General features: G+C 38.2%; 3 protein-coding genes across 3 annotated transcripts in view; all 3 read right to left on the bottom strand.

Moving 5' to 3' along the window:
• Window positions 1-9,078: 9,078 nt before the first annotated feature.
• On the bottom strand, window positions 9,079-11,818 carry LOC126803127 (pentatricopeptide repeat-containing protein At1g20300, mitochondrial-like). Its single transcript, XM_050530886.1, has 2 exons — window positions 11,258-11,818; window positions 9,079-9,904 (listed from the first exon to the last, which is right to left on the bottom strand). The coding sequence occupies exons 1-2, from the start codon at window positions 11,816-11,818 to the stop codon at window positions 9,314-9,316; spliced, it is 1,152 nt and encodes a 383-aa protein (XP_050386843.1). The 3' UTR covers window positions 9,079-9,313.
• Window positions 11,819-13,746: 1,928 nt separating this feature from the next.
• LOC126801642 (60S ribosomal protein L37a) overlaps window positions 13,747-21,482 on the bottom strand; it is a 103,867-nt gene continuing 96,131 nt past the window's right edge. The window contains exon 6 of the mRNA XM_050529064.1: window positions 13,747-13,758. The gene's annotated coding sequence lies outside the window, so the exon portion shown is untranslated. The remainder of the gene's footprint in view (window positions 13,759-21,482) is intronic.
• Window positions 13,818-21,251, bottom strand: LOC126801639 (rac-like GTP-binding protein RAC2). Its single transcript, XM_050529061.1, is given in 8 exon segments — window positions 13,818-13,960; window positions 19,241-19,306; window positions 19,477-19,541; window positions 20,000-20,063; window positions 20,220-20,326; window positions 20,841-20,890; window positions 20,892-20,920; window positions 21,114-21,251. Coding segments are annotated over 8 exon segments (618 nt in total). The 3' UTR covers window positions 13,818-13,861.

The raw sequence follows: 21,482 nt of genomic DNA, 5'->3' as shown, positions 1-21,482 counted from the left end.
AACATAATCCGTTAACAAACATGCATATTGTTAGACTTGAAACACTAACATGCGAATCATTACAACCATAACGTCAATGATGGTGGTATAGATGGATACCGTAAATCAAGAAACGCTACAAACTGTAGCTTATGGTTCGAATTGTTGATTCGTTGGAAGCCTAGGCACATCAACGACCAATACCGGGCCTCTGTTTTACACTTCCATGAATCGTTCACTGACTTTCCAAACCCCGAATGCTACAAAATTTTAGAAGCAAGTAAAAACGGCTGTTAGGAATCCAATGCCACCGTCCTCACTGCCGGAACTGGTCAGAAAGGCACTGAATCGGCTAGAATACTCGCCGGAGGTCAGTGACCACTTGTGTCGAGCGGTTCACCATGTTCGAGGTCTCCAAATTGGCTCAAATGTTGTGTGTAGGTAGCCTTGGATGTTAGGAATCAGTGGACGCAAGTAGCACCTCAATATCCTATCTAAACGTAGGTGAACCGGTTCTTACAATGACAAGTCCGCAATCTGTAAATCCTGAAATTTAAGTCTTTTTCAACTTTTGTCATTGTGTTGGGTGCTCCATAACATTTAAGTGTTATGGTTTGAGTTTAACCATGATTATGTATCATTACAATATCTTTTATTCTCAAAGTGAATCATGATAAACTAATTTCGGCTTCCATCGTATCTCTCATTCTCTTTAGCGTAGGAGGGTGTATGTCACTCCTAAATTTTGCTAAATAATAGGTTTGGAGATTGAGTATAGTCAATGAAGGATCATAGAGGAGACTTATGCACTTGTTAACGCATATATTACATCTCCATTACTTTGGAGGAATATTACTGATCCGTAAAACATTTTTGCTCAAAAGAATAGCCTAAACGAGTCATCGATTCATTATTCCGAATCATAGTGTCGTGAAAGAATACAATTCACACTATTTCGACTCATGAGATGTGCTACATCATTAGAAGCGATACATAAGAACTTTTTCACAATGAGTTTGTAAGTGATAAATAATGTTGGCACAAGGATTGTCGTCAATTAGCTTATCGTCTCACCAATTTTTATATATGTTATCGTTGTGAATACATCAACGTAGACAACTACTATGACAAAAACCATTTCATAGGTTCAATTGCTCTCTTGATGCATAAAAGCATGTGACTAGAATGATGATGTCATAAGGCATTTAAACTTGAGCACATAAACCGCTCTTGATTCTATGTGTAACGATCTCGTCATCATAGTTACAATGGATGAAGACTAAATTCATTAATAGCTTTTATTTAGCTATGAACTCAATGTCTTTTTAACATATGAGAAACTTATGTGTGCTAAAGAGTAAGCACATTGCCAGTAGATCAAATAACTATGATCGGTAAAAGCAAAAAGTAGCACTGTAGAGTCGCATGGCCATGGCGGGGCTGCAGGGCCTGGGCAGGTGCCTAGGCGGGGCTGCATTGTCGCCGTGCAAGGAAGCTGCAAGGGGAACTGTAGGGGGGCCGTGCAGGGCTGCGGGGTGGCTATGCGAGGGTGATGCAGGGGTCCTGCGGGGCGGCTGTAGGGGGGATTGCAGGGTGGCCATGAAGGGGTTGCGCGGGGGCATGCATGGTGCCATGCAGGGGTCGTGAGGGGGGGGGGGCTGCAGGGAGCCGTGCGGAGGGGCTGCAGGGGGTCTACACGGTCGGCAGCAAGGCTGCAGCGGTGGTTCAGGCGGCGGTTCGGCGACTTTCTGGGGACATCTCCGGTGACTTTTTCCGACCAATTTCTGGCCAAAAAACCCAGCTAAAAAGTTTTAAACTGCTTGCGGGGGTAAACCAAGCGGCGGACGGATTATCTTCGTGAATTTCCAAGGCCACAGCTCGCGAACTTGTTATAGTTTGCCACTCCTGATAGGAGCACAAAGTGTGACGTTCTTAATGCGTTTATGCCCTATTCTTAGTCTTTGTTACATCTTATTTAGTATTTTTTAGTTCCTTTTATATGAATAAGTGTCTAGGTAGAGCTTATATCAATTATGAGTGAATTGATGATGAAATCGTGCTAAGTGTTAAGAACCCTTGTTGAGATAAGATTCCTTGTTCTAGTAGGATTCATGCTTTCGTATTTCTTTGTTTCTAACGCACTTATTCTTATTAGAAAATACCAATCCATGTTTGAGAAGGAAAGCTTCCTAGTTCCACAAGGAAAAATGAGAAGAAGATTTGCACTTAAAAGCCCAATCAATGCAAGAATGAAAATGCTGTCAAGATTCGTAGTCCAACTTCGACGGGGTCCCATGGATAGGTCCGATCGAGTTAGAAGATGTGCCTTATATGGATAGAAAGCTATGTGAGTCTAGTTTCTGTAGGATTTGGAATCAAATTAATATCTTATTCCTACAGAGAGATATGACTGAATCATTTCTCGGAGGTCCAGTGAGCTCGGCGGAATTATCTCAGCCATTGATTTACTTTTGATCCAAGGGCTATGAGGGTAACTTGGGACCTTGTTTCTCCTACATATAGAGCACATATATGTATCAAAATATCCATAAATCTCTGCACCAAACAATGTCAAAGCAGGCATGCAGAAAATTACATGAGAAGAGGGAAGAAAGTCAAAGAAGGCATGCAGCAAATTTAATGAGGAGAGGTAAGAAAATCAAACATGGCTGCAACAATTAAGACTTTTGCTGCCTCCCTAATTCAAAGGAAGAAATTTTTGCAAAAGAAATCAGCACTAAAGGAGGAAGAAGATATGCAATTAATGCAAAAGATATGCAAACCTTATAGAAATCAGAATTCTGGCAGTGCAGATCATCCAACGTTGACGGGCTCCCCTGGACAGCTCACAATGACTGAGAAAATGCATGATATGTGGATGAAAATCCATGGAAGTCTAGTTGAAATTTCCAGTTGGAATCATCTCAATATCTATTTTCTAGAGAAAGTTATGGCCACAAAAAGGGACAAAGGTCAGATCTGCCGAATCTAGGAAACCTCAACCAATTTGGTTTCAACTTTGTGGACTTTGTGGCCATCCTCCCTTGGGTTTCTTCCTCTATATATAGCACCTGATTTCCACAGAAAAACATCATCAACCTTGCACATAAGCACAAGCCATAGCTCTGCCGAATCAATCGCTCACCCTTCCAAGAAATCCTAAACCCGATTCCACCATTCTTCATCTTCATCTATAGCCTTCAAGCACGATTGAGAAGAGGTTCCATTCCCCTAGAAGTCTTGGCTACACCTTGTAGAATCGATTGATTGATAAAGTGTAACCATGATTCTCTCTTTGTTTCAATTCGGTTTTTGGTTTTCTTGTTCTTGGATGAGTATGTGATTTGTGTAGTAGTGTAATCTTGTTTCAATTTTGTCTATGAAATAGCTACTTGATTCAATTTATAGAAAGATTCGAATTTATGTTTTGGTTTTATGGATTTTCTGTTTTTGGTGTCTGTCGTGTACTATGTATGAACAATTTCGATTCCTAAGTGTTATGTATGCCATTGTAGCATGATATTTAGGTTGTTGGATTAAAGACTTATGCTATGAACATGTTTATTCTTTTCTATATGATTTTCGAAATTGCATGATTGGGGGTTAAGTAGGTAACATACTTGATGAATTCGATATGCATGGCTTTGGGATTGTATGGTAAGATGAACATGTTAGATTTCAATGAAGCCGAGTGGCAAGAATTGAATGTGTTAAGTGTCTATGCATATAGGTTACTGATTTGGAACTTAAATTGCATGATCCAACCTTAGTTGTTCATGAGCTAATCTCGGCATGACTCTAAAAGGGAGACATAGGACTTGTTTCGATTTATCTATGTGAATTGTTTTGGTGATTGTTTATGTGTTGGTTGGTTGATAACATGTATATATTAGTTTATGTATTATTTTCTGTTTTTATATCTCAATCCGAACCTATATCAAACCTTTTAAACTCTTATGAATTCGTTGTTAAATGTTTGTGATTCTTTACCCTGGTTGGATCCCCGGTTTGTGAACGATACCCTCTTGCTTTATACTACTAACGATGCTTACAGGGTTAATATTGATCTCGAGTAATCGACCCGATCAACTCCCCCCAAGTTTCATGTGTTAGTTCAATTCGAACCTTGTGAAAATATCAACATATTTTAGAACGGTGGAAATATATAATGCATTACATGGCATGTAACACTGCAAATTATCACCAAAACAAGGTGGAAACATGGCATAACAATACATCAATTTTATGCCACAATTAAAACCGTGGACTTATGTAGGTAGTGCCATGTACTATGTAATGTGTTACATTGCATTAACATATTGTTTTTGGTAATGAAACTATAAATGCATTGAGACATTCTCGTATGTTCGTTTACTTGAACTACGTGAGAATTTTATAGCCAAAAATTGGATTGAGATCTTGACCAAGAACCAATTTAAAATTGTAAAGACTAAGTGACATTAGTCATATTAAACTTGGAAATAAACGGATTTCTAGTCATTTAGACTATTAATCGAAGCATTTATGCTTCATTATTTTCATAAAATAACCGCAATGTATAATTGCTTTAAAAATCCGTAATTTTGATGGGAAATTCTCATGTTCTTCCATATAATGAGTGTCTTGCATGTTTCAAGAACGTCTCATATCTAACTCTTGTATATTTCGACCATAATGTTTCTGTCTTTCAATGAAACGATGTTGCACCAAAAGAAATCAATCTGGACTAGGTGTATAAACACATCCAACATGAAAATGCCAAAGTGTAGTCGCATGTTGCGGTCAACAAGAGAGACACAACTTCCAAGTACTGAATTAGAGGTCAAGTCCCAAATTATGGTAACTCAATTCAATAAACCGTGAAAAATTCCGTCACAATGGTATACTTGACAATTTTAGTCACAAACCGGTGGTATAAGTGACAATTGTCGTCGCAAACCAATGTTTGTCCCGTTTTTTTCAAACTTGTAGCTACACACAACGACTACGAATGGTAACAACGGCACTCCCATCCGCTTCTAAAACTCGGTACCAAGGGAATCATATCCTTGTGTACCACCCGAGAAGCAAAAGCATCGGGTTGAAAAGGAAAGGGAGGTTTAAAGTCCCCGATGAAAGACAAAATTCAGAGGAATTTAAATTTGTATGAAAGCATCAACGTTAATTTAAAACATACTTGTTTGTCTGCCAAATAGACAATGTATTATAGTGTTGCTCTTGCTTGATTTCCACAATCATGCTTGAATCCACGAATACGTTGCGAAGTAATTCTCGCCGTTCGATATCGTATCGTCATGTGATAAATTTCACTAAAATGAAAACACATGGTTAGTTTAAATTCATCACATAAACAAAAACAGTAATATTAATACAATTACTGTATCTGTGAAGGTAATTTTTTTTACCTAAGGCAAACTTACCATGCCCCTATTTGTTTACCGTTTACCGAGAGGTAATGAATCATTAAATTTGAACCGGGTGGGACACTGAAATTCGGGTCAAAAGGGTCCATATCGGAGCTGGACATTGTACGGATGATAACAGGACGTCGTAAGAGCTCCGACCGAAAGAGATCGCTATTGTTCAAGGTCGCAAAGCCGCTGAATTTAGAGCTGCGTTGTGGGTCGATCTCGATGTGGTCTTAAACCGGAACCAATCCGGGTTGTGCGTCGGTGCTGGGTTTGGGAGATGTCGGTGCACAAGGCATCAAGGCGGAGACTTTGACTTTGGGGTGGCGTCGCTGGGTTGATGATGGGATTCGGGGCACAAATGCATGGACTAGGCGCCTCCGGTAGCTTAGCCTAGAAGAGGATCCGATCGATGTAGATCGGAGATGGGGAGGGTGCCCAGAGAGGATTTCTGGTGCCCGGAGGCAGAAAACTATTTTTTTTTCGTCTTTTCTGCGATTTTTTCAGCAGAAGAATTTCTTCATGATTTTTCTTCTTCTTTCGTCGAATTTTTTTTCAAGACATAAGGAATTTATGTCTTCTTCTGTCGAAATATTTTCATGACAGAAGAAATTTTTTCAGAAATTAGGTTCTAGACTTAGGAACTCAAGGTTAGAACTACGTGTTGATAACGTGTTACAAAAGAATGTAATACACATCGAATATGGAGAAATATATTCTTTATTCATTGATAAGGAGGCCTTTTATATAGGCATTACATTGAGTATCCTGTAGAGTCACAGATTATATATCATTCATTAACTAGACTAACCTTTACTAATTATGACAAGATACACTGAAAGATTATGGAGAGTAATTCTCCTACAACACATTGGATTTAATGGCTTTTGACATAAAATTAATTTTTTCTGAATCAGAAACATGGATGCTTTGGCCATTTGCAATAGACACATGAGAATGATTCGTATGTTTCTGAAAATTATGCAGTATTGACTGATTATTAGTCATATGATTCGAAGTCCCTGAATCTATGATCCACACATCATCATCATTCAAACTAACTTTCAGAGCAGTAGCAAATGCTTTAAGGATACCTGAGTTTTCACTTTCATTGATATGCTCCGATTCTGCAAGAAATCCTCCAAATTTCCCAAGCAGTACAGTTGAAATTTCTTCAATCACTTGGCCTCCTTCTAATTTCTTACTCAGCAAGTAGTTTGCAAAGTCATTCAACAAGGCTATAGGATTGGTAGTGAAATCCATAGTTGCATTAGTAATTCCAGCAGCACTAGCACTGGAGCATGCAACAAGAGCTTTAGGCTTGGACTCACAAGATGAAGTAGATGCTTTTTTGTTGTTGAAGGATTTGTGTTCTCTTTCATACTTGACCTTTAACTCAGGATGCAAGATCCAACAAGTCTCCTTTCTATGATTTGTTTCTCCACAATGACTACACTTCCACTCTTTCCATCCAGTTTTTTTCCTTTATAGCCACCACTTCTTTTGTGATTCGCAGCAAATCCACGTGCTTCTCTAGTATTGGAAGTTGACTTCACCTTAACTCTCATCACCTTTCTGGGTGTTTCTTCTCGTTGAATGATTATGCAAGCATTTGTAAAGGTAGGGAACTCAGAATTCATCAGCATGTGTGACCGCAAATCTTCATAATCATCACTTAGACTGCCAATAAGCTTAAATAGTTTGTCCTCATCAGCTCTTTTGAGTTGGATAGTAGAATCAGTAGTGTGAGAACGATGAAGGTTAAACTCATTCCATTTAGCTGAAAGACAACCTAAATATTGAATAAAAGAGGTTTCTCTCTGTTGAACTTCAGAAATCTCTTGCATAAGTTGATAAATACGAGCAGTATTATTCTAATTCCCATAAAAGGCTCTCAAAGACTCCCAAAGCTCTAGAGCAATTAAAGAGTATTGAAATACCTCTTGAAGATGAGCTTTCATAGAGTTAAGAGTCCAAGCTCTGAGTAGTTGATCTCTACTCAATCAATCATTATAATTAGGATCATCCTCCAGAGGAGCAATTGATTTTCCATTAATAAAGGCAATCACATTCCTTCCACCCAAAGCAAGAGAGACAACATTAGACCATCGCAAGTAATTGAACTCATTGAGCAAGACTGAGCACAATCGAAGACTGGTGTTAGGATCATCACCACCAGAAGAGCTGGGCTGCCTGAAGTAGGCAAAAGGTCACCACAACTGCTACCACCGATGTTTCCATCGGAAAACGGATTTTCACCAAGACCAGTCATGATGAAAAGAACTTTCAAACAAAGTTTGCAAGAATAAGAACAACAAAAAATAACTCAAAGAGACATGCCTAGATTAGAACCTGCTCTGATACCATGAAGAAAAATAGATGAAGAGAAAACATTCTCTAATGATAATGTTTCAGTATATGGAACAAATGAGATTACAACATATATATATATAGCCAACAAGAATGAAAAAGCGAGACCTAATCCCACTAAATCTGCAATATACATGACTACCATGATTTAAGGGATTTTACACAGTAGCAACACTAACAACTATTCATAAAATCAAGGGATCTTTAAGTGTGTGAGACCATGTTGCAGTCACATTCTTGTCTGCTAAGAAAAAAGGCAGATGCAACTGTTGCTAACAAACTTCATAATTCAACATGATCGGTGCAGACTTTGAGGGTTGTGCGTACGATTTATGCAGACATAGTTTTAAACTTTTTTACAGGAAATCAATTCAAACCCTTCACAAAATTAATATGCCTCTTTGTAACACTGAAAATATTATTGCCGCACCGAATATTTGGATTGTGAATAATTAGCTGAGATTAATGAAAAAGAACGATTTTCTTTCCATAAGTATAGATCATAATTCCAATAATATTTTATATGACTTCCATATATGTAGTCGGTTATATCCGAAAAAAACATGAAAATCACAGCTCACCAAGATTATTAATCCAGTTCAACCAACGTGAGAGTTATAGATCATATTTCAGTGAAACTTAAAGATATGACCTCATGTATATATGTAGTCAATTATATTCGAAATAACAAAAAAATTACAGCTCACCGAGATTATTAAACCCGTTCAACTAGTGTGAGAGTTACCTGTCATATTACAATGAAAAATTAAAGATTTGACTTCGGTGTATGTAATCGGTTATTTGAAATAACCAGAAAATCACAGTCCACAGAGATAATCAAACTAGTTTTACACACTAACATGAGAGTTACGGGTCGTTATAAGCAGTGGCGGATCCAGAATCCCGTACCCGTCTAGGCTAATGATAAGTGTCAAAAAAAATTTCTTCTATAGGTATATTTTTTCAAAAGGCCTAGAACCTAATGGAATGATCATGAGAGGAATTGAAGTGTAGAACTATATTATAAGGAAATATTTTAGTTTTTTTGCTCTACTAAATGCTAATAAAAAATAGAAATTTAGAACAAAAATTAGAGAAAAATGCTTTAACCAAAAGAGGAAGAGGAAGAAAGGTGTGAAAATGGGATACTTAGCCCATAACTCGAATATATCGTACCTACCCTAGTGTTACAGCCTACATCTCTATGTTTTTGGTTATTTCATGTTGAGTTCTTTGCTTCCTAGTGTTATTGGCCTAGTCTAGCCAATCCCTATTTGCTTCTGCCTTGCATTAAGTTCTCTTGACATAGTTCCGCATGTGCTTAAATGAAAACATAAAACATTTCATTAAGATGGAAAGGGTATCATCAAAATCCTAAAGAGTCACTAATCTGATATCGGATTGAAATGATCTGTTATGGAAGATTACAGGAATCCCTAATGGTATCCAAGCTTAGTAGTATAACAACAACAATGAAACATACACCTGAGATTCATAAAAACAGTACAAAGAATATTCCATTACTAAAACAAAAATGAAGCAGGCACTGGTTCATTCTAGACTGCTAATGGCCGGGTAGCGAAGCCCCTGTCAACCATTTTTTCGACCAATTCCTCATGTTTCTTCAATTGTCCTGCATTCCTCAACTGCTTCAGAACCATCTCATAAACATGCATACTCGGTTTTAAGCATTTCTCCTCAATCATCTCCCTATAGAACATGTATGCAATGTTCCAATGCCCCATTGCACAATACATAGATATCAATACCTTATACGTGTTCACATTAGGCTCCACTTCATTCTCATCCATCTCCTTATTCAGCTTGAGCACCATATCAGTAGACTTTGATTCCGCAAACATCTGCATTAACACATTGTAGGTCAATGTGTTCGCCTTGCAATCCAAATCCTTCATCTTAGTATACATCCTATGAGCGCCATTCACATCCTTCAGCTTCGCGATGCACCGAAATATAGGATTGAAAGTCGATGCATTAGGGCTGCAGCCTTTCTTCACCATCAAATTCAGCACCTTGGTAGCCTCTTCAACATTCTCATCCTTACACTGACACTCTATGAGAAAATTATAAGTAATGGCATCCGCATTGCACCCCAGCCTTTTCATCTGATTATAAACCTGCAACACCTTTTCTGTCCTTCCAGCCTTCACATGAACTCTCATAAGATTGTTAACTGTGATAGAATTCGGACAGTTGATTTCTTTGCTGCAGTCTATATATATGGAGGATCAGACGGTACGGTACCAGTGGCGGATCTAGGATTCCATACCCGTTTAGGCTAATGATATGTGCCAAAAAAAATTTCTTCTATACATATATGTTTTTGAAAGGCCTAGAACCTAATGGAATGATTATGAGAGGAATTGAAGTGTATAACTATATTATAAGGAAATATTTTAGTTTTTTTGCTCTACTAAATGCTAATAAAAAGTAGAAATTTAGAACAAAAATGAGAGAAAAATATTTTAACCAAAAGAGGAAGAGGAAGAAAGGTGTGAAAATGAGATACTTAGCCCATAACTCAAATATATCGTACCTACCCTAGTCTTACAGCCTACATCTCTATGTTTTTGGTTGTTTCATGTTGAGTTCTCTAGCCAATCCCTATCAGCTTCTGCCTTGCATTAAGTTCTCTTGACATAGTTCTGCATGTGCTTAAATGAAAACATAAAACATTTCATTAAGATGGAAAGGGTATCATCAAAATCCTAAAGAGTCACTAATCTGATATCGGATTGAAATGATCTGTTATGGAAGATTACAGGAATCCCTAATGGTATCCAAGCTTAGTAGTATAACAACAACAATGAAACATACACCTGAGATTCATAAAAAGAGTACAAAGAATATTCCATTACTAAAACAAAAATGAAGCAGGCACTGGTTCATTCTAGACTGCTAATGGCCGGGTAGCGAAGCCCCTGTCAACCATTTTTTCGACCAATTCCTCATGTTTCTTCAATTGTCCTGCATTCCTCAACTGCTTCAGAACCATCTCATAAACATGCATACTCGGTTTTAAGCATTTCTCCTCAATCATCTCCCTACAGAACATGTAAGCATTGTTCCAATGCCCCATTGCACAATACATAGATATCAAGACTTATAGTGTTCACATTAGGCTCCACTTCATTCTCATCCATCTCCTTCTTCAGCTTGAGCACCATATCAGTAGACTTTGATTCCGCAAACATATGCTTTAACACAATGTAGGTCACTGTGTTCGCCTTGCAATCCAAATCCTTCATCTTAGTATACATCCTATGAGCGCCATTCACATCCTTCAGCTTCGTGATGCACCAAAATATAGGATTGAAAGTCGATGCATTAGGGCTGCAGCCTTTCTTCACCATCAAATTCAGCACCTTGGTAGCCTCTTCAACATTCTCATCCTTACAATGACACTCTATGAGAAAATTATAAGTAATGGCATCCGCATGGCACCCCAGCCTCTTCATCTGATTATAAACCTGCAACACCTTTTCTGTCCTTCCAGCCTTCACATGAACCCTCATAAGATTGTTAAATGTGATAGAATTCGGATTGCTGCCTGCATCAATCATCTCCGCGAAAACATCATGAGCGCGTGTAATATGTCCACACCTACACAACGCATCGATCACAATGCTGTAGCTATACACATTCGGCTCAATCCCCGCCGCCTTCATCTCCCTAAACACTCTCTCAGCCTCGGCTATATTCCCAGCTCTACACCATCCATTAACCAAGCTAGTGTACAGAATAACATCGGCCTCGAATTTATGCTTCAAGCTATCGAAAAACGCCTGCGTTTCGCTCGCTCTTCTCTTCTTACACAGAATGCCGAGCACCACAGAGAAAGCAATCCTATCAGGATTGACGCCATACTCCTCCATACGGTTAAACGCGTGCACTGCCTCAGCAGCCAATCCGGCCCTCACGTACCGGCGAACCAGAATCAAGAATGTGTCCACCGTAATCTCCACATTCCGAGCCTTCATCAAGTCGATCACGTGCCAGGCCAAATCAAATTGCCTCACTTTTCCGGCGAGGTCGACCATTAAGAGTTGTACATGTATTACAATAAAGGAAGAAAGAGATGAGAAAAGGGATAAAATGAGAAAAAAAAAATAATGTTTGCTTCTAGGAGGATTCGGACATCCCAACGGGAAGGTACATGTTTGGTTATATGGCCAATGAACCAAAGCTCCAACACTATTGGATATGTAAGCATTTAGAAATATATAAGATTTTTGTATGGGTTAAGCCCATATAGCCCTCCACGTGCATCCGCTGGTTATAAGAGTAGTGTTTGCATGTATGCATGGTCTGATGGCCACCAAGCCACCCACCGCCCTACCGTAGAATGCACTAAAACTAAGTTTGAAGCAACAATTAAGTCTGATGATCGATGGAAACAAACAAGTACACGACTAGATGCTACTGCACGTCTGCATGCATTATGTTATGTCTTTGATTTGATGAATAAAATGTGATTGCCTTGAAGTTTGTACGGATTTTCTTGTACGGAAAAGAATAGTATGGCATTGATGCCCGTCGCAATGCGCGACTACCCGACTGCAAGGTTTCAGTAGAGGCGTGGCTTGGAGGAAGGTACGTTTGACTTTCACAGGGAGTTTTAAGGTTATTAACTCATTATTTTTCGGTGGTGATTTTGGCAAGAAATTGGACCAAGAAATTCCCTTATTTCTTTTCTCTTGATCGACTATTTTCTAGAACAATCCGTTTCACTTCTTGACACAAGATCTTTCAAACAAAATGTAACGACATGCCTCAATGTTTGCTTAGAGGTTCAAGACAAATAGGTAATGTACATGGTTGATTTAACTCATTGTGGTCGAAGCTGTTAAAGTTGGTAAAAGAAAGAATACGAAAACCGCAAGATTTCGAGCTTCATTTCTAATGCTCAAGGTGTTTACAAAGAGCAAGAGTTGTCTTTCAAGAAAGGATGGACAACAATCACAAGATGGTAAGCTTCTACAATCTACACCACATGATTTAGGTACCAAGCAGCACTGATGAGTGGAGTTTCTTGTTACTTTGACCAATATATATGTTAATGAACTTCATAGTGTGGTATATGTACGCGGTGAAAGACATAAAATATTATTTAAATATGAGTAATCAATCAGAAATAAACACAGTAAAAATGAACCAATAATATTAAAGGAGTACGCCAGATAAACTATATACAGATATATACAATGTTCTAAAAATCGCCGCCTAGGCGCCCAGAGACCCCTGGCCGCCGCAATTTTGTGCTAAACGACGGTATTAGGCGGCTGGGCGGCTAGGCAATATTTTTTAAGTTCTGAATTTTGAGTTTGATTCAGATACATAATTAGTACTTGAAGGATACAGAGAAGAAGAATTTTATGAGCTCCGAGGAATAGGCTTGTAAGAATGCATTCCCGTTGTTTGAATTGTTTTTCTTATTTTCCAAATGGTTGGTGAATTGTGTTTCTTATTATTGATTTTCCTAAGTTCATTGTTGTTGAATTGTATTTTTTTTCCTAAGAGGCTAAGATCATTAGATCAATATTGTTGAACATTTCTAAGGATTAAGGATTAAGAACATATGTATTTTCAGTATTCTAGACATTATATATTTTTTTACATTAATTTCATGCATTATATTCTTATTTTAATTATATTTATATAATTATTTGTTATTAAAAATTTAAAATATATACAAAAATACAAATCCGATTAATCTCCATTTAATCCTCTGGGCGCTGGTTTTCAGCTGTCCACCCGATTAACGCCTAGCGTTTTTTATAACCTTGGGTACATATAATAATTTTTCATATTTTAATATGTGGATAGCCGAAATAAAAGCTGAAATGTGCGAGTGTTGAAATCTAAGAGAGCATACATTTCGCCAAAAGAAAAGGTAATTACAAAGATGGACGTTAAAGCATATACAGTTTCTGAAATTTTCTAGAGCATTTCTGGTTGCATATATTACAATTAAAGACACAATCAATCTACGTTCAAACTTTCTCCTAGAAAAGAACAAAAGGATGAAAAAGAAATGCATGGGGAAGTAAAGGATGAACATGCCGAGAAATATATATACTAGGTTAGACAACATTGCAGGGCATCAGTTTTCTCTTGTGCTTCTTGGACTTTGAAGGATAGAGAGCCAACTTAATAGCTGCGTCGAAAATAGCCTTCACGTTCTGCAAATTTAGTACTATGCTTTCAGCATAATAAGAATGATTCTGGTGTAAAACTGATTGATTATCCCATTCAACGTGAATGATACAATATATACAGGATATGAGAGTAGTTAACTCCTTGATTCCAGCTAGCTACTATTAAGGAGAAGATTACGTATCTGTTACAATGAATGAAAACATATCAACTATAACTACTTAGGATTAGTTTCCGTAGATGTCTCAATACTCCCCCTCAAGTTAGAGTGTATGTTGATTACACCTAACTTGCTTAACAGCTTTGTAAACTGTTTAGGATGTAGTGGCTTTGTAAAAATATCAGCAGGGTGCTCTGCTGTTCGAATATGTGCAGTTTGAACAAGTCCTCTCTGGATCCTTTCACGCACAACATGGCAGTCAATATCAATGTGTTTTGTGCGCTCGTGGAAGACAGGATTAGATGCAATATGGAGAGCAGCTTGGTTATCACAAAATAGTAATGCTGGTTGTGTACCTTTGATGTTCAAGTCCCTCAAGATATTTTGCAACCATGTAATCTCACAACAAGTAGAGGCCATAGACCTATACTCAGCTTCTGCACTTGATCTAGACACTGTACTTTGTTTCTTTGTTTTCCAAGATATAGGTGCATTACCAAGGAAAATACAATAACCAGTAATAGATCTTCTGGTATCTCTGCATCTCGCCCAATCTGCATCACAATAAGCTCTTAACTGCAAAGTACCTTTAGATGGTAGAAGTAATCCTTGGCCAGGTGTATGTTTCAAATACCGAAGAATTTTATGAGCAGCTTCTAGGTGTGGTTCTCGTTGCTTGTCCATGAACTTACTGAGGATATGAACACCATATACAATGTCCGGCCTTGTGATAGTTAGGTAGATTAATCTTCCTCCCAATCTCCGATATTGTGACGGATCAGGCAACAACTTTCCTTCTCCTTGTGTTAGAGTACTATTGTACTCAACTGGAAATGTGGTAGGCCTTGCTCCAAGAAAACCTGAGTCTTCTAGTATCTCCAACGCATATTTTCATTGGCTCAGGACAATCCCTTGTTTGGATCGAGCAACTTCTATGCAAGGAAGTACTTCAACACTCCCATATCTCGTAGCTTGAACTTGTCAGATAGGTACTTTTTCACACTTGATATGTTATCAAGGTGGTTTCCTGCTAGAATAATGTCATCAACATATACCAACAAGACTGTGAAACGACCTCTATGATTTCTTGTAAATAAGGAGTAATCTGACCAGGACTGTTGAAAACCAGCTTCTTTGAGAGCATTGGATAATTTGATAAATCACTGTCTTGATGCTTGTTTAAGTCCATATAATGACTTACGTAACTTGCAAACTCGTGTCTCCCCCTTTCCTCCGAAACCAGGAGGAAGCTGTATGTAAATATCCTCATATAAATCCCCATGAAGGAAATCATTGCTGATGTCGAGCTGATGAAGATGCCATCCCTGGAGAGCAGATAAGGTGAGAAGAATTCTTACTGTAGTAAGCTTAGCAATAGGCGCAAATGTCTCACGATAATCAATTCCTTCAACTTGACTGTAGCCTTTAGCAACAAGGCGTGCCTTGTATCTATCCACACTGGCATTAGGATTGTACTTGATTTTATACACCCATTTGCAACCAATATGGTGTGTATTTTATGGCAATGGCACGAGGCTCCAAATACGGTTAGTCTGCAATGCACATATTTCTTCTTGCATGGTTGTACGCCATTTTGGATCAAGAACTGCTTGGAAAAAAGATGTAGGCTCACGGTGCATGGTTAGAGCAGCAATAAAAGCTCTATGTGCAGGAGATAATCGATCATATGATAATACATTTGATATAGAAGATGAGACCTCGGTCGGTGAAGAAGATGAAACAGTATGTGAGGGGAGAGTTGCCTCGATGTGAAAGTCTTTTAATATGCTTGATGTTCGTGTCGGGCGAGTGAATCGACGAAGAGGAGGCAGATTATCAGACACATGTGTGGAAGGACTAGGTAAAGAATTTGTGTTTGTGGGAAGAGAAATAGTAGTGTTTGCGGAAGAGGTAGGTTGTAGAACAGGGGTTGAAGTGGTAGAAGGTGAGCCTAAAATCATGCTATCAGGGAGGTTGGAAGCAAGATCTTCTGTGGAGGAATGACGAATAGTTTCAGAAGGTTGTGTTTCAGAAGAAGAAGAAAGAGAGTTTGGTGCGTGATTTGTGCACGTTGACTTGACAAAGTCATAGGAAGATGAATGAGGAGGAGATGGTGGAGAAGAGTTAGGAGTGTGATGAGGAGGAGATGGTGGAGAAGAATTAGGAGTGTTTGAAATTTTATCTTGATAAGGAAAATCAGACTCAAAGAAAATTACATCTCGAAAAAAGAAGATTTTCTCATTCTTTAAGTCATAAACTCGATAGCCGTTCTTACCATGTGGGTACCCTAAGAATATGCACTCAACTGACCTTGGATCAAATTTGCTTGGCTTGGATGGATGTGTGGAGGCAAAACAGCGACAACCAAATACTCGGAGGTGATCATGTGTTGGTTCCTTTGAGTAGAGCCTTGCAAAAGGTGTTTTCCCATTTAAATTTGGGGTTGGTGTTCGATTAATGAGATAACTGGCAGTCAAAATGGCTTCCCCCCAAAACTCTTTTGGCAAATTAGCTTGGAAAAGAAGAGCACGAGCCACATTTAATAGGTGGCGATGCTTTCTTTCTGCAACTCCATTCTGTTGGGGAGTATTGACACAAGTGGTTTGATGTTCTATGCCTTTAGAAGCATAAAATTGAGGCATGGAAAACTCGGGACCATTGTCACTTCGAATGACTTTGACGTGTTTATTGAATTGAGTTTCGACCAAATGGACAAAGCTAACAAGAAGGGAACGTGTTTCAGACTTGTGTTTCATGAGATAGACCCATGTACCCCTTGAATAATCATCAACAATGGTTAAGAAGAATTGTGCACCAGTGAGTGAAGGAACATGATAACCACCCCAAATATCAACATGAATCAACTCAAAACATTCTTTACTGGAAGTAGTACTTAAAGAAAATGGTTGTCTAGTTTGCTTGGCCAAAGGGCAAATTAAGCAATTATTTGGTAAGCAATTGTTCTTGGAAAAAGGTAATAATGAAAATACTCGTTGTGATGGATGTCCCATCCTTTGATGCCAAAGATTTGGCGAATGAACTTGAGCCACATTACACGTTGCTTTCTGGTGAATGTCCAGGCAATAGACTCCCTCCCTCTCAGTTCTTGTCCCAATCGTCTTCCCCGATCGTAGGTCCTGCACAATACAAATTCGTCTTAGAAAGATGGTGATGTAGAATGAGTCACAAGCTAGCTTGCTAACAGATATCAAGTTCAGATAAAATGAGGGCACACATAGCACATTCTCAAGCTTTAATTGTGAGGGAAACACGACAGTTCCAATATATGTAACATGAGCAGTTGCACCGGAAGGGAGTCACACAGTGTAATTCATGGCAAGTTTCTTTGTAGTAAGATATTTATCATCACAGACTATATGATCACTGGCACCACTGTCAATAAGCCAAGTTGGTGTATGACAACAAGTATTGGCTAAGGAAGTAGCCTTACCAGAAAGTTCCTCATAATTGGTAATTTACCGTTTGGATTCACTGATGACTGACTTAAAGATTGATCTTCTTGAAGGAGTTCCAGCAATTGTGCACGCAAGGAGGATTTGAGAGATTGATTCTGATTTGTGCAGTGTGTTGAGATGTGATTCACTCGGCTTGAACCTTCTCCAGTTCGCATGAATCTCTTCTTTTTGTTACATTCTTCAACTACGTGGCCTCTGTAGTTGCAGAAGGTGCAGCACAAGTGAGCCTTGCAATTATTAGCTGTGTGCCCTTTATAGCCACAAGTGTTGCAATGCAAATGTGCCCTGCAATTTTCAGTGGTATGATTGGATCGATCACATTTTGTGCATCTTGGTCTGCAGTCATTGTTGCTGGAACCATGTCCTGCTTTGCGTGTGTAACCCACGAAGGATTCAGAAAGGGAGTCGTCCCTATGTTGCTGCTGAACATGGAATGCAGTTGCTTCAGAAGGTTGCATTGTGGATTTATTTGCTGCAACTGCCACTTGCTTTTCATGTCTGATACAAATGGAAAACACTTTGTTTAATGAAGGAAGTGGATCCATTGCAATAATGTGGCTTCGAGTAGTGGCAAATTCATCGCTCAATCCCATCAAAAACTTCATGATCTTTTGAGTCTCAACATATTTTTCCAATTCATCTCCTGCCTCACAAGTGCAAGAAGGAATGTTACAGAGATCTTCCTTCTCATCCCAAAGGCTCTTGAGCTGAGTGAAGAAGGCTGTGACAGTTTGAGATCCCTACTGACAATTATGGATTAAATTTTCAATATGAAAGAGCTGAACAATATTTGTTTGTCCAAACATTTCGTGTAACTCAAGCCATATCGTCCTTGAATTCTTGCAATGAGAAAAGCTCTTGCCAATTTCCTTGGACATCGACGCTTTCAGCCAAGTTTTGACTAAAATATCGCATCGATTCCTTTGATTCTGCTCATCTGGGTTCTTCTTGGGCCTAGATAGAGTCCCATCAACGAATCCTATTTTGTTTTTGATCTGAAGCGCTGCATTCATGTTGTCTATCCATGTGTTGAAGTTGTCTTCTGCCAGAAGTTGTGGAACCAAGATGGCTCCTGGTTGATCTGAATGATGAATATGCAAAGGATGATTGGAATTTTCCCATGCCGGAGCTTTGTCTGAAGCTGTTGCTTTTTTATCTTCACCTCCCATTGTTTCGGCAGGGTTGTAGTTTTAGGTTTTGTGTTTGGTTGGTCCTCAAGAGCACGAAGGCTCTGATACCATAATAAGAATGATTCTGGTGTAAAACTGATTGATTATCCCATTCAACGTGAATGATACAATATATACAGGATAGGAGAGTAGTTAACTCCTTCATTCCAGCTAGCTACTATTAAGGAGAAGATTACGTATCCGTTACAATGAATGAAAACATATCAACTATAACTACTTAGGATTAGTTTCCGTAGATGTCTCAATACAGCAAATCTGCAAATGCCAATTACATCCAATATATGTTCCAACTGTTTCTCCATAATTATCACTCAGTGTTGTGTTTGCATTGAAGTGTTGAATCAAACTAAAAACATGTCAAGCAGATCAAGTATTGATGATGACATTGAAAAATGACAATAACGGAAATTCATTGCCCTTTACTTGGTTCTAATAATGAAATATGATCACATATTTATTCACAATATCTGAGACGTATACCTGCTGTGTCTTTGAGCTGCACTCTATATAAGCCACTGCTCCTGTTCTCTTTTTCAGTTCTTCACCCTAAAACATCAAAAGTGATTATATTGAACAAGATTAATATTCTATGAAAGTTTTCACTCTACTTCTTTTCCTTTTGTTCATTTGCTTTCTTAATAGCCAAAAAGAAATATTAACATGCAAGGACAAATCAGTATATGTGGAGAAGGATTTAAAGATAGAAGTTTATTTACTTGTTCAGTTGAGATGGTACATGCCCCAGGGTAATTCATTAGGAACTGTCTGCCTTCTCGCAAATCTGTGTATTTTGTTGAAGCATATATATATGATTAGAATGAAACAATTGCAAATTCAACAAAGACATAAGCATTTGTATCATGAATAGTAACCCATTAGTATGAGTAAAGATTCTTATCCATGCCAACCCCTCGTTTTACAGTGCACATCAGTATTTTGTTTAAGTGGGTATAACTTAGCAGGGTTCCACATCCTATGAACATCAGAGCATGCAAGCAGTTTTTATGTATACTTTACATATTCTTTCTCTTCCTTGATAGAAATCTCCAACTTAAAACCAATTAGAGTTTAGACTGTTTAGGAATAAAACTGAGACAGATGTTTTGCATCTTTTACGACCCTGTCTTTCAATCAAACTCAATTATTTTGGAGCATACATTGAAACTTAAGGGAAAAAGAAAGGCATATCTGTCAAATTATCAAATTTGAATTGATTTGGTAGTGGAAAAAAGGGATTACCTAGTTTAGTCCCCACGAGAATAATGGGCACGGTTGGGGAATAATGTCTAAGCTCTGGAACCCACTTCTCCAATATAACATGCAACAGGTCAAAAGAGAAGAGAGAACACATAGATTTTGGTAAGTATCATACTTCCCTAGCTGCATATGCAAATTGAAAAAGTGAACCTTGAGCTTAGGATAGGACACTCCCACACTGCTAGAGAAAAAAGAAGCTTACTATCTTTGATATGTTTTCAAAGCTAGGCCTAATGAGGGAAAATGCAAGAAGAAAAATATCAGCCCCTCTGTAACTAAGAGGCCTTAGCCTGTTGTAATCTTCTTGACCTACGTTATAAAATTTACAGTGGTTAGTTTTATTTTGTTAATATACTAATTAACAGTATGAAGTACTCATATATGCATTTACAACATATGATAATGTTAATTAGCTCAGAAAGGTACTATTATCTCCAAAAGGCTTTTTTTTCTTTCTCCAAAGCAAAAGAGAAGGCATTTAAGTTGTCGTTGATAATTGATACACATGGATGAGTTACCATTGAAATGCATTCAATTTCTTTTCTTTTCATAAATATGGTTTTTCCTAATTGAGACCTTTTCGGGATCTCATGCAGGTGTAATGCTCACAATCATTGACATGTTTGAAAACATCATAATATCATTATGCAGTTGACAACTTTATGGACTAGCACTAATCAATAACAATTTCATTTATTCTTCGACTGATATCCGAAGTTGAGTTTATCAACTTGTACAATGGCTATGTATGAGAAAGTACTTCAATAAATCTTAACCCTCTTAAGCTGAAAATTATAAGAGAGTGAGAGAAAATAGCTCGTACCGGCAGTATCCCAAAGACCCAAATTCACAGACTATCCATCAACCAGCACTGAAGTTATCAAATATAGTTGGAACATAATCCTGCCAAGAAGAAGAGGAAGAGGAAGAGAAGTTCAAGGATACAGAAAGAACAAAGATCCTTCATGAAGGAAATTAAAACTATGAACAATACAACAATATGAAGAGAAAAGACATGGCATGGAGCGAGGAAAGAAACAGCCAGAAAAGAAAGGACTGAGATTTATATGGAGGTTGAAGGTGAGAAACTTTATACAGTAGGGAAAGCGTTGCTAGTGTAAGAGATGAGAAGGGATGTCTTTCCAACAGCACCATCTCCAACTGTCACACATTTTATGAACTTGGATGTTGATGATGAAGATACTTCTTTTGTTGTAGTATTAGTATTTGCCATACGATTTCTTTTGTTTTCTCTGTCACTCTCACTCTCAAATGGTTTTTGTTGGAGAAAATTAAGAACACATTTTCCTCTCACCAATTATGATATAGTGGTTGTAGAAAAGAGAAAGAAGAGCAATAGAGAAAAAAGAAAAATTCTTCGAGGTCGTTTGAGAGGGGAAGGAAAAGATTGCCATGATCATTGATATCACTTTAACTTGAGCTGTCATCGAGGCAAAAGGAAGCA

Source organism: Argentina anserina, chromosome 7 (genome assembly GCF_933775445.1).
Source record: "Argentina anserina chromosome 7, drPotAnse1.1, whole genome shotgun sequence".
Classification (NCBI taxonomy): Eukaryota; Viridiplantae; Streptophyta; class Magnoliopsida; order Rosales; family Rosaceae; genus Argentina; species Argentina anserina.
The sequence above is the reverse complement of the archived record's forward strand: the minus strand, read 5'-3'. Positions and strand labels throughout refer to the sequence as shown.

Excerpts from the sequence above, each read along its gene's own strand:
- LOC126803127 (XM_050530886.1), bottom strand. The coding sequence starts at position 11,818 with ATGGTCGACCTCGCCGGAAAAGTGAGGCAATTTGATTTGGCCTGGCAC. Across the intron at positions 9,905-11,257 it reads AGGCTGGAAGGACAGAAAAG|GTGTTGCAGGTTTATAATCA; the intron begins GTGTTGCAGGTT and ends AGGACAGAAAAG.